We start from the raw sequence: 16,452 nt of genomic DNA, 5'->3' as shown, positions 1-16,452 counted from the left end.
AACCATGAACTTTCACGAACTTGCCCCAGTTTGCGAACCTGCTCGTTTGGTTTGTGAAAACGTCACTTCTGGGGCAGCAGAAGGCAGAAAGCCTCTCCCCCCAGTGCCTAGGAAACGGATTGATCGGTGCCAGGCTGTCTGTAGGGACAAACCAAAAAACGAACCAAACGAACCAAACAAACTGGCCTAAAGTTCGTGATGGTTCATCAGAAATGGGCTCTGACAAATGGCTGGTTCACAAACCACAGACTGGCCTGGTTTGTGACGAACTTTGGTTCGTATTTCAGTTCATGCCTATCTCTAGTTCCAACCTACAAGGTCTCTTGGGTGTATTTACAGTGGAAGCCCCCACAGCTTCCCGCCTGCTCCATCTCCTGAACAGCCTTCTTTTCTATCTCAGGCCTCTGTTGCATTGCAATCTTTGCCGGTCTCCTTTTCACCCGCTTCTGGATGATCAGCGTCCTCTATGGTGCATGGTGGGCCTGGGATTGGGACACCCCAAGTAAAGGCGGACGGAGAGTCCACTTCATCCGGAACTCGGTGGTCTGGAGATATCTGAAGGACTATTTTCCCATCACGGTAAGTGCAGAAGTTGGTAAGGTTGCTATGAATTCCACAGGTTCTCCATAAGAATGCTCTTCCCCTCCCCCATGCTCCCCCCGGGGCTGTAAAAATCAAACTCTGCTCCCAGCTTTATTTGCAATTGGGCACAGAGACACTGGATTCACATCAGTTTGGGTCATATAGTGCACAACAGTAGAAAAGAGCAAGAGTCCAGTAGCACCTATAAGACTAACAACATTTATGGCAGGGTATGAGCTTTCATGAGTCACAGCTCACTTCTTCAGATGTAACTAGAACGTGAGTCCATCTGTCCTCATATCTTGGAGAGTGGAGTGATTACAGAATGCTGAATGACAATAACTGGTGAATGACAATGGCAGGCGAGATTGGATAAAGTGGGATATTCAGAGGGGTGATGGGTGTGGAGAAATGAGACAGAAAGCCTAACTCTTGATTCAGTCCAGGTGGATGTATTGTCTGGAGCTTCATTATCAGTTACGACTCAGCAGTCTCTCTTTCTAATCTCCCTTTGAAATTCCTCTGTAGGATAACTGCTACTTTTAGGTCAGCAACTGAATATCCTGAGAGGCTAAAATGTTCCTCTACTGGTTTTTGGGTGTTGTGGGTTCTGATGTCGGACTTACGTCCATTAATTCTTTGTTGAAGGGACTGGCCAGTTTGTCCAATGTAGAGGGTGGGACGGCATTGCTGACACGTGGCATAAATCACATTAGAGACTGAGGAGGAGTATGAACCCGTGATAGTATGGCTGATGTTGCTGGGTCCACTGATGGCGTCGTTAGGATCTATATGAGAGCAAAGTTGGCATCTTGGTTTGTTGCACAATAGTGTTAAGGGAGAACATCAGAAGAACTCTGTGGAACCAGACAAAAGGTTCATCTAGTCCAGCAGTCTGTTTCACCCAGATGTCTCCTGGCAGGACACAGAGAGGTCAAAGCAGCCACCTGTGGTTGCTGCTTCCTAGGGTTGCCAAGCTCCAGGTGGGACCTGGAGATCTCCTGAAATTGCCAGATCTCCAGACTACAGAGACGTTCCCTTGGAGGAAGAGCTGCTTTGGAGGTTGGACTCTATGGATTTATTTATTGATGTTATTTATAGTCTGCCTTTCTTGTTGGGATTCATGGCGGATTACACAGAACAAGTCAATGCAGTCAACAAGATGGGACTTCTAATACACAATGCAATAGGATTGGTAAAGCAAAGCACAAGTATTAACATGACACATTCAACAGTGCAAAAATTACGTAGTAGGAACCTACTTACAGATAGTATGAATTACAAACAGTGGTATAGTCTATAGTCCCTAATCCTTTACCCCAGGCTATTTTCTGAATAATTTTGTTACAGTGTAGCTCTATTTTCTGTGCAAAAACCCGTCTTGAATAATTCAGTTTTTCATAGTTTGTGTAAAGCCATAACCTCATCCACACCAAGTCTCTAGTCCCACATCTCCAGGAATTTCCTATCCTGGAGCTGGCAACCCTCCCTTTCCCCCAGCAACAGGTATTTATAGGTACACTGCTCCAGAGCATAGAGTTTCTATTTATTCATCATATCTCATAGCCATGTCTCTGAGCTTAGGAGCTGTGCTGGGAGGTGACTAGGAACACTCAGGGGTCAGGTAGATTTAGCCGAGTGGTCTCCTTCTGCCAATCTTTAATAGAGATAGGCACGAACTGGAAAAAAACCGAAGCATGCTGTTTGTGGTTCGTCAAATTTCACAAACCACGAACCACGAACTTTCATGAACCTGCCCCTGGTTTGGGAACCGGTTCGTTTGGTTCGTGAAAACATCACATCCAGGTCAGAAAATCATCACTTCGGGGTCAGCAGAAGGTCACTTCCAGGCTAGCAGAAGGTCTGCACGAAGTCCATTCCCAGTTGCCTAGAAACTGATTGATTGGCACCATGCTGTCTGCAGTCACGAACCAAAAAATGAACCAAACGAACCAGCCTAAAGTTCATGGCGGTTTGTCAGAAATGGGATCTGATGAACCACGGTTTGTGAACCACGAACCATTCTGGTTCGTGCTTAGTTTTGGTTCATATTTCGGTTCGTCCCCATCTCTAATCTTTAATGCCGAAAGCAAAGGGTTTAGTTTGTAAAAAAAAAAGAGAGAGTAATTTTATGAATGGCCAGAAGATGGCGCCTACCAACCAAACTTCAGGACAGATAAGTTCTGAGACATTTCAGATACAGTTCAAACAGCTGTTATTTATACTGCAGGGCTGTTTTGATAAGGATCCCATCTTCAGGCAGCGAACTGTGGAAAAAAGATACATGAGTGCAATTCGATTAACCAAGGGGATGAAACGGGAATTTGCTAACAAAGTTGGCGGTGTTTCTTGGAGTTTGATTAGCCAAGCCGACTCTCTTTTGAACATCCCTTTAATATCAAGATCCACATGGTTAGCCGTGTTAGTCTGTCTGTAACAGTAGAAAAGAGCAACAGTTCAGTAGCACCTATTTTATTTATTTATTTTATTTATTTTTTCAATTTATATACCGCCCATCCCCAGGGGCTCTGGGCGGTGAACAGTTAAAATCGATAAAAACAAAAACTAAAATCAACATACAAATAATAAAACAAATTAACAAGGTGCAGTGGTGGGGAGAACCTTCCCCACCCCAAAGGTGGGAGGCCGACATGGCACCGCCCCCTTCAACCACCAAACGCCTGGCGGAACAGCTCTGTCTTACAGGCCCGGCGGAAAGATAATATGTCCCGCTGGGCCAGGGTTTCCATTGACAGAGCGTTCCACCAGAGCGTTGGTATAAGACTACCAACATTTGTGGTAGGGGATGAGGGTTCCTGAGTCACAGCTCCCTTCTTCAGGTGTCTGCTCTTTTTCCCCCCTTAATATTTGATTATTAATATTTATAAAAATATTAATATGCTGTCATGGGCAGAGAGTCAGACTAAGACTGGCTAGACCTGGGTTCACACAACTCCTTGGTGTCATGAAACTCACTGCCAGTTACTCTCTGTTGGTGTAGCCCACAGAATGACAAAGATAAAATGGACGGAAGAATCGTGTCTGCTGCCTTAGAGGAAGGGAAAGATAGAAATAGCGTTCAGCTTGATCAGCTTTAGCATTCATGTAGCCCTCAGCCCAGCGCCGGAGCCAGGCGCGCGGGCTCCTGGGGCAAACCTTGCCTGGGTGCTCCGCGCGCGCACAGCATGCATGCTTCCGGCGCTGCATGATGATGTCACTTTTGTGACGTCATCACGCAGGGCGGGAGCCATGCCCGCCTGCGCGGCAAGCCGGCCGCTCCAGCGCCCGGTGAGCCATGGAACTGGCAGCGGTGCGGGCGTGTGCTGGGGTGTCTGGCTGGCTTGCCGCGCGCAGGACCTCCCAGCCCTGCGCTCAGCCACCCCACACGGCAAGCCAGCTGCCCCAGCACAGGCTCTCGCTGCCGACAGCTCACCAAGTGCTGGGGTGGCCAGCTTGCCGCGCAGCCAGCTGAGAGCAGAGCTAGGAGGCCCTCCGCACAGTTTGCGTGCCCCACTGCCCTGTGCTGCCTGCGCGGCAAGCCGGCCGCCCCAGCGCATGGTGAGCCGCGGAGCTGTCGGCTGCAAGAGCATGCACTGGGGCAGCTGGCAGCCGCGCCCGGCGCCCCCTCTTTGGCAACACCGGGGGCAGGCTACCCCCCCTGCTCCCCTCGATCCGGCCCTGCCTCAGCCAAGTCTCGTTGGTGACGCTCATGAGTTTTGAACCTGTTTAGGTTCAATTGTTGTGTGTTGGGCCGGGATGTCAAACATTAAGCCTGAAGATCTTGTCAACTACTTTGTGGGCCAGCGTATGGTAATTCTAGCTGACAAAAGGTCTTCTGTAGAGTAGAAGAACTGCGAGATACTGCAAAGGGCAGATTTCTACCCTGGTAGAACAGTCTACAATGCCTCTGTGTGTGTGTTATGTGCCATCAAGTTGCCTCAGACCTGTGTTTGTCAGTCTATGGAAGACAGGATACGTTGAGTCTGACTCTAACTCCTTGCAACAAGAAATCCAGGCTCTTGAGTAAATGGGTTTTATTGAGATGATCAGGCTTCGCCATACATATGTCCATAGGATACACAGAAGCAAAATAAAGGCGTCTGGCTGTACACAGGCTCCTTGGTAGGAATGATGCATTGAGTACATGATACATTATATCTATCCCTCTACATGTCCCCCCCCCCCCAGTCCAGCAGAACCTAATCAGTAGCGGGACGGTAGGAGCTGTCCCAAGGCTGCTGCGGCGAGCCATCCGAGAGAAGGGCTCCTCCATCCTGGAATCTGGAAAGCACCAAGGGAACAGGTGCACGAGGCTATTGCAACATACTATCTAAGCTGGGTAACAATATGGAGGGACTGTGAGCAACGGACCTGACAGCGTATGTGTTATGTGCTGTCAAGTCGCCTCCGACCTATGCCAACCCTATGAATGAAAGACCTCCAAAACGTCCTATCATTAACAGACTTTCTCCGATCCTGCAAACTGGAGGACGTGGCATCTTTCATTGAGTCAAGCCATCTTCTTTAGGTCTTTTCCTACTTTTAGGTCTTTTCCTACTTGGTTTTTTCCTGCTTAGGTCTTTTCTTACTGCCTTCCTTTTTTCCCAGCATTATTGACTTTTCCAAAGAATCTTGTCTTCTCATGATGTGACCAAAGTACGAGAGCCTCAGTTTTGTCATTTTAGCTTCTAGGGAGAATTCAGGCTTGATTTGATCTAGTACCCACTTATTTGTCTTTTTGGCTGTCCAAGGTATCCACAAAACTCTGCTTTTGGATAGCCACTTGCAAAGGTCCCCCACGTTGCTTTCCGTCTTCCCAACACAAACTGCAAAAAAACTCATGTCACTTGACACTGAATCAGCTTGAATTTTATTTTCGATTCCCAGTATTAACATACAGCACTGCTGAGCCACAGGCGGTGTTTCAGGGCCAGTTGGCATTTTGTGTACCAGGGCACAAATGTGCCATGGAACCGCCCACAGCCTCCTCCTCTCCCTCCACCTCCTGTTCCTCCTCTCTCCTTGCAGCCCCACCACCTCCTAGGGATCCTACCCCACAGTTGGAGAACCTTGGCTTAATTATTTAATTCTTGTTTTTAAACTTTGCATTTTAATGATTAATTCTGAGCGGCCTTGATTGCCTTCTGGCAGGAAGGCAACGGAGAGATCATGTAAATAAATAAATGTACAAACCTTTGTACAGTTGGGGAGGAGGGATTTGAGCATTTAGAAAATCATGATACTGGCACCCAGTATTAGGATTGCCAATCTCCAGGTGGGAGCCAGAGATCGCCTGGGTTTCAATTGATCTCCAGCGGCCGCCTTTTGATGTTTGACTGTTGTTGCTGATTCTTTTGATTGTTCCCTTATGGTTTTGTAAATTGCACCTTGAAATGGTTGGTGAAATGTGTATCCGCCCCTGAAGAGGTTTTACACAAAACATCCCGTACCTCTGCCGGCCCTGATTGTTGGGCAGTCGGGTAACGTCCTGCTTGGTCATCCCGACTTTCTCAACACCACCAGGAAAAGAAAAAGAACATTTCTTTGAATGATTGGACTCATATTTATTTACTCACTGATACTTACTTACCTGAGTTGATTGTTGGATTCTTTACCTGTTGAATTATACGACCATAAGGACTGTGAATTTCACTATTCGATCTAACCGGCTTCGTTTTGAGATCTCTTTGCTTCACTGTATTCTTTATTTGTAAGAGCCCCGTGGTGCAGAGTGGTAAGCTGCAATACTGCAGCCCAAGCTCTGTTCACAACCAGAGTTCGATCCCAGTGGAAACCGGGTTCAGGTAGCCGGCTCAAGGTTGACTCAGCCTTCCATCCTTCTGAGGTCGGTAAAATGAGTACCCAGTTTCCTGGGGGTAAAGTGCAGACGACTGGGAAAGGCAATGGCAAACCACCCCGTAACAGAAATCTGCCAAGAAAACTTTGTGATGCGATGTCCCTCCATGGGTCAGTAATGACTTGGTGCTTACACAGGGGACTACCTTTGCCTTTGTTCTTTATATGTATTTACTGGATGATTAATGCATTGATTGAATTGTGCACTTTATTGAACCTTGAATGTCTTTTGTTTTCACTTCCTATATGAGTGTTCATTTATTTGCCCTTCACGTGCGGTTTATCCTGCTTATATAATTGATCTTTGTGAGGGAGCCTCTCTTTTGTTATTCGGGACCCAGAGATCGCCTGGGTTTCAACTGATCTCCAGGGGAGAGAGATCAGTTCCACTGGAGAAAATGGCTGCTTCGGAGATATATTTATAGCGCAATCCTAAGCAGAGTTACTCCAGTCTAAACCCATTGAAATCAATGGGCTTATATCGGTGTAGCTATGCTTAAGATTGTGCCGTTAGTAACATTATAGCCCTCTGCAGTCTTTCCCCTCCCCAAATCCGGTCCTCCCCAGGCTCTTTCCCCCAAACTCCAGGAATTTCCCAACCTGGAGTTAGCAATCATAGCCAGTATCGTTGCATAAGCATGTGTCTATCACAGGGCTGCCCCCAATATTACGCCCTGTGCAAGGCAGTCCTCTGCCAACTTACAGCGCAATCTTGTGCAGAATTGCTCCTCTCTGCGCCCATAGAATTCAATGGGCTCGTACAGGAGTAACTCTGTGTAGGATTGCACTGTTGTGCTCCTTCCACATAGGCAGGAGAACAAGGCAGGATTGAAGTGGCAGAGCCTAGACATGGTAGAATGGGGTGCTGCCCTTCGGATAGCAACGGGGAGATCCCAACTTTGAACATTCCTTTGCATCAAACACTGCAAGCAAATAACTAGCACCTCAGGGGAAAAGGCTCTGCCTGCTGTCCTTGCTTGATGGGCTGCTTTTCTAGTTACGGGGAATTTTTCAGCTTAAGGAAGCGTCCAAAAAAATGAGTCCTCTCCACCTGCTTTCTGTTGAATCATCTTCGGCCTCCCCAACCTTGGCGTTGCCAAACTCCAGGTGGTATACAACAGCCACAGAGGGCACTCTAGGGAAATAAAGCAACGCAACAAGGGGAGACCTGCCCCTGAGTAGAACAATCACTGCCAATACAACATACTTAGTGTTAAAGTGCAAACAGTGCTCAACTATAATTATAGCAATTCCTGAAACTCCAATTTCAATGCAATCAATCATTAAGTCAATAAATATACATATCATATATAAATATCACATAACAATTAACGTTAGACCGTCTGCTCTGACCAACATGGTGGGGATTCATTGCTTTCATTGGATAATTTGTTGTTTATAAAATAGAGAAGCCTATGAAGAAGTGAAACACGAAATGCGATGGAATATTTATGCCAGCAAAGCCCGTAGGCGGTATCTCTGGGAGTTGCGAGTCGACTTCTCCTATGAGTATACAGCATTGTCTAAATGACTACTTTACTTCTCTGAAAAATAGATTTTGACCAATATTGAAACATCCAGACTTTTGAAAATCCTTCTTGGATCAATATTGACTTCTTAGATCAATATTGACTTTTAGGAGTTTATGTTCAGACTCCGCCTGTTGGATAATGTGATATTTATATATGATTTGTATATTTATTGACTTATTTATGGATTGCATTGATATTGGAGTTTCATGAATTGTTATAATCAGGGGTCATTTCGTAGAAAAAGAGCTTGAGGAACTCATTAGCATAACTCATTAGCATATGGCACGAACCTTGACATCACCAGCCATGTGTCATTAGCATAACTGATTTGCATGTGCCACACCCCCTGACTTCACCTATCCTGGCTGTTTTGGACCCAATCTTGGCCGTTCAGGGCCGAAATTTGGCACAAAATGGCAAAAAGGGGGCTGGAAATGGCCAAAAAGGGGCACAAAATGGTCAGGATCAGGCCGCTGCTGAGCGGGAGAGTGATCCAGCCCTGTCAGAGGCCCGGTTTGGGCCATTTGGGCCCCAATCCAGGCTAAAACAGGCCCAAAATGGCCAAGAGTCAGGTGGACAGGGCCACCTGACATGTGACCTCTTTGGGGAACTGCCGGAACTGCGTTCCTGCACATTCCCCCTTGAAATGAGCCATGGTTATAATGATAGTTGAGCATTGTTTGCACTTTAACAATAAATTCGTGGCATTGGTAGTGATTGTTCTACTCAGGGAAGAAACTCCAGGTGGTGGCTGGAGATCTCCCAGAATTACAACTGATCTCCAAGTGACAGAGATCAGTTCCCCTGGAGAAAATGACTGCCTTCAAAGGTGGACGCTATAGCATTATACCCAGCTGAAGTCCCTCCCCTTCCTCGGGCTGCACCCCGCAAATCTCCAGGAATTTCCCTACACAGGGCAGGCCACCCTACCTCACAACTGCATCTTCCTGCATGAGTGAACCACACTGGACTCTGCCAAAATCAGCTCTGGTCTGACTGAAAAGCAAAATTTCGGAGAAAGGCAGCCAAGAGATCGTCTAAATAAGTGCATCGAAAATGCAGCCATCCTACAGCAGGTGGATATGTGACTTCACAGCATCCTGAGACGTGAAGCAGGGAGTGAAGCAGGGAGAACATTTTCTGGGATGGAGGGGAAGCCAGAGGGGAGGGAGACGTGGCTGGCAAAATCTTAGCAAGCCCAAGAGAGGAACTAGGTGAACTGATCTCTGTGGCCTGGAGACCAGGTGTAATTCCGGGAGATCTCCAGCCACTACCTGGAGGCTGGCAACCCTAGTTAAAAGCCCCACCCTGTCACAGAACTTGCTCGGTGAAGATCGGCCAGTCCACCTCACCTACCTCACGGGGTTGTTGTGAATCTACAACGAACAAGGGAAAACCATGCACGTTAGCCCCAAGCAAATTGGAGGAAGAGCGGGATAAAAATGTGTTGGACTGGGGTGGTGGCGGCTGTGATGTGAATATGTTTGAAACAGTAGTTGGCTGAAGCGGTTGTTCAAGCCTTTCCCCCCAAGTCTTTTTTCCCTTCCTTTTTGCTGGTAGAAAAGCCATTTTTGCTTTTCTCCCAGCCAAAGATAAATGGGTTGCCTGTAATTTATTTCCTCCCTTGGGGAAAAAGCAGTTTTGGGGAGAGTGATTTTGACTGGAAAAAATGGCCGGAGAGGAAAGAGATTTTCAGTTTTCTACCTCCCCGTGGCTGTATTTCAGTGGAGATATGACAACCTCCCCTCGGTCTTTTGCGCCTCATACGGTTATTGGCTCCAAAGCTCTTCCAATTCTGGAAGCTACTGAAAAACAAAAAACACAATTTCCTTGGATAAGGAAAGTGTGTAAAATATTAACTGGTCTTGCTTCCTCCCCCTTCTTCTGGATGAAACAAAACAGATTTTACGAGCCAGAGTTCCCCATCTGCCTTGAGGACAGTTCAACCTTCAGACTCGGGGTCAAAGGTCTAATAATTTAAACAGCAAAGTAGCTAAACACTTCAGAGCCATTCCAGGTAATGAGGCAGAGAATAGATTTAAGACTGTTAAAAGCAATTCAAGAGAGGCATCGTCTCCATGCTATAGAATATGAAGTAGGTTATGCAGGTTTTGAAAACACTATCGAGTCCTCCCAAACCTGTTTAACCAGTGGCAAACATGAGATGAATCGTACATGCTTTCGATTAACCTCAGGCTGTCTGAAATAAAGTGTTTTCCCTTTCCACAAGGAAGCTGCATTCTCAGCAAAGGGGGATCAGGGCTTGGCAGTTTGCATTATTAAATTTTTATTGGAATTAGAAATATTTTGTCATTTATAACAATCAAATTACTTTAATATTCCAGTTCTAACCCCCTCCCTCCCCCCCCCCGTTTGTTGACTTCCAACAGTTTTCCAACCCTTTGTCTACTCTTCCCCTACTCATTTCAACTTATTTTGTCAATTAAACATATACTTTCACACTCTTCTAAGCTAGTCTATTATAACACAGTACTAAGTCAATTTCCCTTCACTTGTCAACTAACTAATACATTCCTGGCATGTTATTCAATAGTAATAATACTGGTAATATTCTCAATATCCTGTACTCTAACTTATTCATTCTAATGTCATCAATATGGGACAAACAATTTATCCCTCCCTATACATAACTTGAGTACTCATAAGTGATGAATACATTTATAAGTCAACCAATTTAACTTACACTCTATATGTTACTCTTTACTTCCTCTTATATCTCTTATATCTCTTATCTTTATAACATAAAGTCAATCAATTTGATGGCTTGGCAGTTTGCTTTCCTGGGGTCAAGAAAAGCTGTACCAGTCCAAATTCCCTCTTCTGTACAACAGTGAAAAGTATCAGAGGCCATCTTTGCCCCTGACTGCTCTCCCTTCAAATGTTTACTTTTTCAAAATTTGGGAATGTGGCCAAAGCAGCTTGTCACATGGAAATCTCAGCCGCTTCTTTGAAAATTTCCATTTGCTAAAATTGTGGGTGATGAAACAGAATGATTTGAGGGGAGTGTGTCCTCCTCTTCTCCTGGACAGACTGAGGTCTGGTTTCAATGTGACATTGGCAGCAAAACCCACTTTGTGTGCACACACCGGGCCACATTGGAATGGGACGGCCACTTGCGCCAGGCACGTGATCGTCCTCAGAGAGAAAGAGTGCCGTGACAGCTGAAAAGCAAACAAGTGTGTCAAGGAGGAAGCGCTGGATAGAAGTGGGAGCAAAGCACTTTTGCTATAACACGGCTCCCCCCCCCGCCCCCCGAGAAGTTCTTTCCAATGGCATTGTGTGAAAATACTCTTGCAGCTGTCTGGACAACCCTTCACAGCCCCGGCTGAGCAACTTGGGAGAAAAAAACCCTTGCCTGTAGAAACATGTTCCCATATGTCAGTCATCTAGAGAATATGATGCTCAGACCCCCTCACCTGCTCTGCCCTTTAGTCTTTCTCTAACAAGGAGCCCTCAAGAGCTATCAAGAGCTGTTCAACAGGCAGGACCTGTTATGCTTCCTGAGAGGGCCGGTGCCACAGCAACCTCTGTTGGAGTGGAAGATGGCTGATAAAATGAGTTAATTGTGGGGGGAAAAGCAGTCGCTCACTAAAGGAAGCGGGTATTTTCACATGCCTAAAGCCTCTGGAAGATTGCGCAAAACTCACTGCACGAAGCATCTTCCTAGCACGATTTCCCGGCATGATCCTGTTTAATGGTGCGATTTCTGAGGTCATTGCGCCATTAAAGGGGATCGTGCCAGGAAATCGTGCTAGGAAGACAAGTCATGCCGTGAGTTTCACACGATCTTCTGGATGCTTGCAGGTACATGTGAAAACGGCCGCAGGCTGCATTTACAGTTAAATGACTGATTGATTATACTTGTAGCCCGGTCTCTGCGAATGGACTCAGAGCAAATAACATCAAAAATTACATTTACATTAACATTGGCCGTTTTCACACTACTTACCTCCTCCCGGAATGTTTCGAAACATCACGCAAAAAACACGAAAGATAGCGTCTTCTTGCGAGAGTTTGCGCAATGTCGTGCAAAACTCTCGTGAGAAGACGCTATCTTTCGCGTTTTTTGTGCAATGTTTGGCAACGTTCCAGGAGCAGGTAAGTAGTGTGGAAACGGCCGTTGTAACATTAAAACCACAATGAATAACAATTCAGTCATCAAAACGATTCTAGATGGCAGCCCATTTTTCCCCAGCCCCAGTAAAACATTCCTGTCGGGTGGAAGGTGAAGAACAGCAGTGGTCCTCAATTCGCGTGCAGGCTGTTCTTGCTCTGCACACGTGAATGCTGCTTTCATGGGAGCTCCCTTTGCGTGACCGCATCAGCAAGAGATTCCAGGCAGAGCACCAATTCCGCTCTGTTTTTGCTGCAAGAACAAGTACTGTAGGCTCCTTTAGACTTGCCAATTTGCATTTCTTTAAGGTGTGAGAAACTGTCAAGATCTGCATTTCAATGAATGGAGGTGGGAGGTGGGGGGAACTGGGATACTGAGATACTGATATCGAACGTGTGAATGTATTCACGCGGAGCAAATTGAAGTGTGACTGTGCAAGCGAGCGCATGGGAAGTTGGAGGGGAGGCACGTGAAATGAGATTCACTTGAACATCCCTAGATACTTAGTAACGGATATTTCTACCCAAAGAGAGAGGCCAGTGTGGGGGAGAAGGAGTGAGGAGAAGGTAAGAGGAGATCGAAGCAGCAGGTGGGAGGACAGAGAGAAAGGAAAGATGGTGGAGGAAGAAGGGATTAAGAAGGACAACTTCGGAAGGGCTGATCCAGGGGAAATTAACTGTAAGTCTGGACCGTCTGCAAGAAACCAAATTTGGCAAATGGTTTCTGCTAGCATGTGCTATCTACTGAAGGGAGATTCAATGTGCCCCTTCCCCTGCCCCAGAGGAGCCCAAAGGCCTATACATAAATGTCTAAATAGGCTAATAAAAGCCTCTCCAGAAAAAGAGCAGCATACAGCATAAAGCAATAGAATCCCTTACCAATTGCCAAAGGCCTAAAAAACAGAAGCGCTTTTGCTTGGGACTAAAATGCAAGAGAATAAACACCAGCTGAAAAGATCCAGGGAAGACATTCCGCAAACAGGGTGCCTCAACCGAAAAGACCCTGTCTCTGGTTGCCACGTGCCTCACTGTCGTAGGTATCTACTAAATCTATCCATTGGCTACATTTTATCCTGTTCTCCCTCCACTCAGCACGTGTCAGTGTACATGTTCTTTCCTTTCTTGAGATCCTCGCAACAACCCTGCAAGGTAGGGTGGGGCCAAGAGAAAATATCCAGCCTATATTGTCGAAGGCTTTCACGGCCGGAGAATGATGGTTGTTGGGGGTTTTCCGGGTTTTCCGATGCCAGCCACAGCTGCTGGCGAAACGTCAGGAACTACAATGCCAAGACCACGGCAATACAGCCCGGAAAACCCACAATAACCATCCAGCCTATAGTTACCCCATGATTTCATAGTGGAGGGAGTGACTTATGCTCAGGATGTTAAAAACAGGGAGAGATAGATGGGAGCCGATGGGCCCTGAGCTGAGGACATTTGGATTTTTCAAATAGAGGAAATAAATAGTGCAATGAAGGTGAGTGACTCTGAGGTTCGTTGCAGACAAAATGGGAAACAACAGATTCTTTTCACAACTTTCAGTTTGTGAAACCGAGATACGGCTTGCAAACAATCATGCAAAACTTTTGCCTCGACTAATGCAAGAATGCTAAGCCTTTGCTTTTTCCGGTGCCACCCAGCTGTTACTCTGGCTTACCCTGCAGCAGGGCTTTTTTTCAGGGGGAACGCAGTGGAACGGAGTTCTGCCGCCTCTTGAAAATACTCGACAATAGTGCTTGAAAATAATATTATTTCAAAGAAACCTGTGTGTTTCTTCCTCATTTCCCTCTTAAGAGTTCCGCCACCTCTTTTCCCAGAAAAAAAACCCCTGCACTGCAGCAAAGTTGACACAGGAGTAACAAGCCAGGATGAAGTTCAGATGGTTAAGACAAATCTAGTTGCAAAGAGATCGAGATGGGTAGCCGTGTTAGTCTGTCTGTAACAGCAGAAAAGAGCCAGAGTCCGGTAGCACCTCTAAGACTAACACAATTTGGGGTGAGGTATGAGCTTTTGTGAGTCACAGCTCACTTCAGGTATCTGAAGAAGTGAGCTGTGACTCACGAAAGCTCACACCCTACCACAAATTTTGTTAGTCTTATAGGAGCTACTGGACTCTTGCTCTTTTCTAGTTGCAAATGATTGCTACAGCGCATTGAGATTGCGTTCTCCCAATGACGTGCAAGAATGGTCTAATTGTGGTTCATAAACCAGCACGAAGCCACGGTTTCGGTTCCTGATTTGATGGAACTATAGTGAATGGAGCAGCCTGCGTTTGGAGGAACACACTAAGCAGTGTTTAATGAAACCCTGGTTTTGTGTAACATCTGATCTGAGCCTGGTATGGATCAGGAAAATATAGCACAGAACTGAGCTCTTGGTTGTTACGGATTTTCTGGGCTGTATCACCGTGGTCTTGGCATTGTAGTTCCTGACGTTTCGCCAGCAGCTGTGGCTGGCATCGTCAGAGGTGTAGCACCGAAAGACAGGGATCTCTCAGTGTCAAAAGTAAACAGCAATGAGTATCTTTCACTGTCCCGGTGAAGGGCAAGTGTCCTGCAAAAGGGTAATAAATCAGATGGAATTTTGAAAGAAGAACTCAGAGGTTATGCTGATAAACACACAGGGTCTGAGAGCGCATGATGCTGCTCGTGACGAATTAACTTGAGGCCAGGCGAGGATTCTTAGAAACAGAAGGATGGGTAGGGTGGACTATGAATGCATCTCACTCACTAATGTCCAAAGCGCTAGAGTGCCAGAAAGGAACTGCTACTGTGCTGTCATTGAGAGCCCAGAATCCTCCTCCATACACGCACAAAGGAGGTCGCCCATTGCACCCCTGCATAAGTTACTGTGTCGGGCCGTCTCTTTTTCTGTTTAGCTTCCACTAGGGGGAAGGAATCCTTCTTTATTTTTGCACTGGGCACGACTAGGGCCTTGAACCATTTTTAATATGTAGCAGAATTACTGGCCTCAGAGGAGGTTGCCCAGTGAAGCTCTAGATGAGTCACTGCTCTCGGTTTGCCTCTTTCCAGTGAATAAATCTGTCCGGATTGGTGACTCGTGTAGTAAAGGCAGGCAGCCTCCTCTGAGGGTGGGTGATTCGGGGGGTGTAAGGCTGAGGTGTAAATTCAGGGGAGGGGAATTCTATCAACTTGTTCCACGCTATCCATGGGTAACACAAAATGGAATAGATTCAGAGGAGTTAGCCATGTTAGTCTGTAGTAGCAAAATCGCAAAGAGTCCAGTAGCACCTTTAAGATTAACCAACTTTACTGTAGCATAAGCTTTCGAGAATCACAGTTTCAAGAATCGCATCTGACGAAGAGAACTGTGGCTCTCGAAAGCTTATGCTACAGTAAAGTTGGTTAGTCTTAAAGGTGCTACTGGACTCTTTTCAATTTTGCAAAATGGAATGTTTTCCACCCCAAATCCAAAAAGGAGCCACAAACTGCGTTCTTACCTGCATCTCTCGTACCAACTGATCAGCCCTAGCTTTGATGGAGCGTTGTGCTTTGAGGGAAACGCTGGTGCAAAGTGAAACAGCCTGTGCGGTGTTGTGGGCATCTATGGATATCTAGGAAAGTCAACAAATGTGAGTCTCTTTTAGACTCAAACCCATCTGCACAATGAGGCAGAAGGAAGACGAAGTGTTCCCAGCCATGCCTCATTAAGAGAAGGTGTTCAAATGTCTGCACAATCAACGGGACTTTGGAACAGATGGGAAGCCTGCTGCCAGGGGACGAGCCACGCGTGCAGGGCTGGCCTAATCGTAGAGGCTGTTCAAGCACTTACTCGGGGTGAGCAATTCAAATCGGATCTGCCAAGCTACTGTGGCTGCTCCTTTTTTCCTTAACGGGATTTGCCCACCCAAGTTGTGTAAACTCCTGTCTTCACCCCCAATCTCCCACCCTTGAGGAACTGAGAGTCTCTGCTTGAGACATCTGACATGTGAAGAACATGTTAGCTGGGAAGGGTAGTTTAAAAAGACAGAGCCGGCGGCAGGGCAAAGGCTTTGCTGTACACTGGAGCTGTGGGAGGGGGCTGTGAAATGCCAGGAGGTAAACTTTAGCCCATTATAACCTTTCCAGGTCCAAGCCCAGCTCTGGAAGGCAGCTCCAGCCTATTTCCATTTCTGGCTGCCCTCTGGTTGCGATCCTACATAGTTTTAGACTGGAGAGGTGAAATTGACGGAGCCTTCAGAGAGGAGAAGATGAAATTGACAAACCCTCTGAGGAGTGATCTCCTCTTACTCCCACAGTAGCATAAGCTTTTGAGAACCACAGCTCTCTTCGTCACATGCATTTTCAGTGCCCTGAAGTCCATACACCATCAGATACATCTGCAGCTA

The 16,452-nt window shown here is 46.4% G+C and overlaps 1 protein-coding gene across 1 annotated transcript in view; it reads left to right on the top strand.

Annotated features, from left to right (window-relative positions):
- The window catches only part of MOGAT2 (monoacylglycerol O-acyltransferase 2), a 46,735-nt gene that overhangs the window by 17,801 nt on the left and 12,482 nt on the right, over window positions 1-16,452 (top strand). Inside the window, exon 2 of the mRNA XM_054974941.1 lies at window positions 401-579. Within this exon, the coding sequence (XP_054830916.1) occupies window positions 401-579 (179 nt within the window). The remainder of the gene's footprint in view (window positions 1-400; window positions 580-16,452) is intronic.

The sequence above is a fragment of the Eublepharis macularius genome, chromosome 3 (genome assembly GCF_028583425.1).
Source record: "Eublepharis macularius isolate TG4126 chromosome 3, MPM_Emac_v1.0, whole genome shotgun sequence".
In the NCBI taxonomy this organism is placed as follows: domain Eukaryota; kingdom Metazoa; phylum Chordata; class Lepidosauria; order Squamata; family Eublepharidae; genus Eublepharis; species Eublepharis macularius.
Note: the sequence above shows the minus strand (reverse complement) of the source record. Positions and strands in the feature narration are given on the sequence as shown.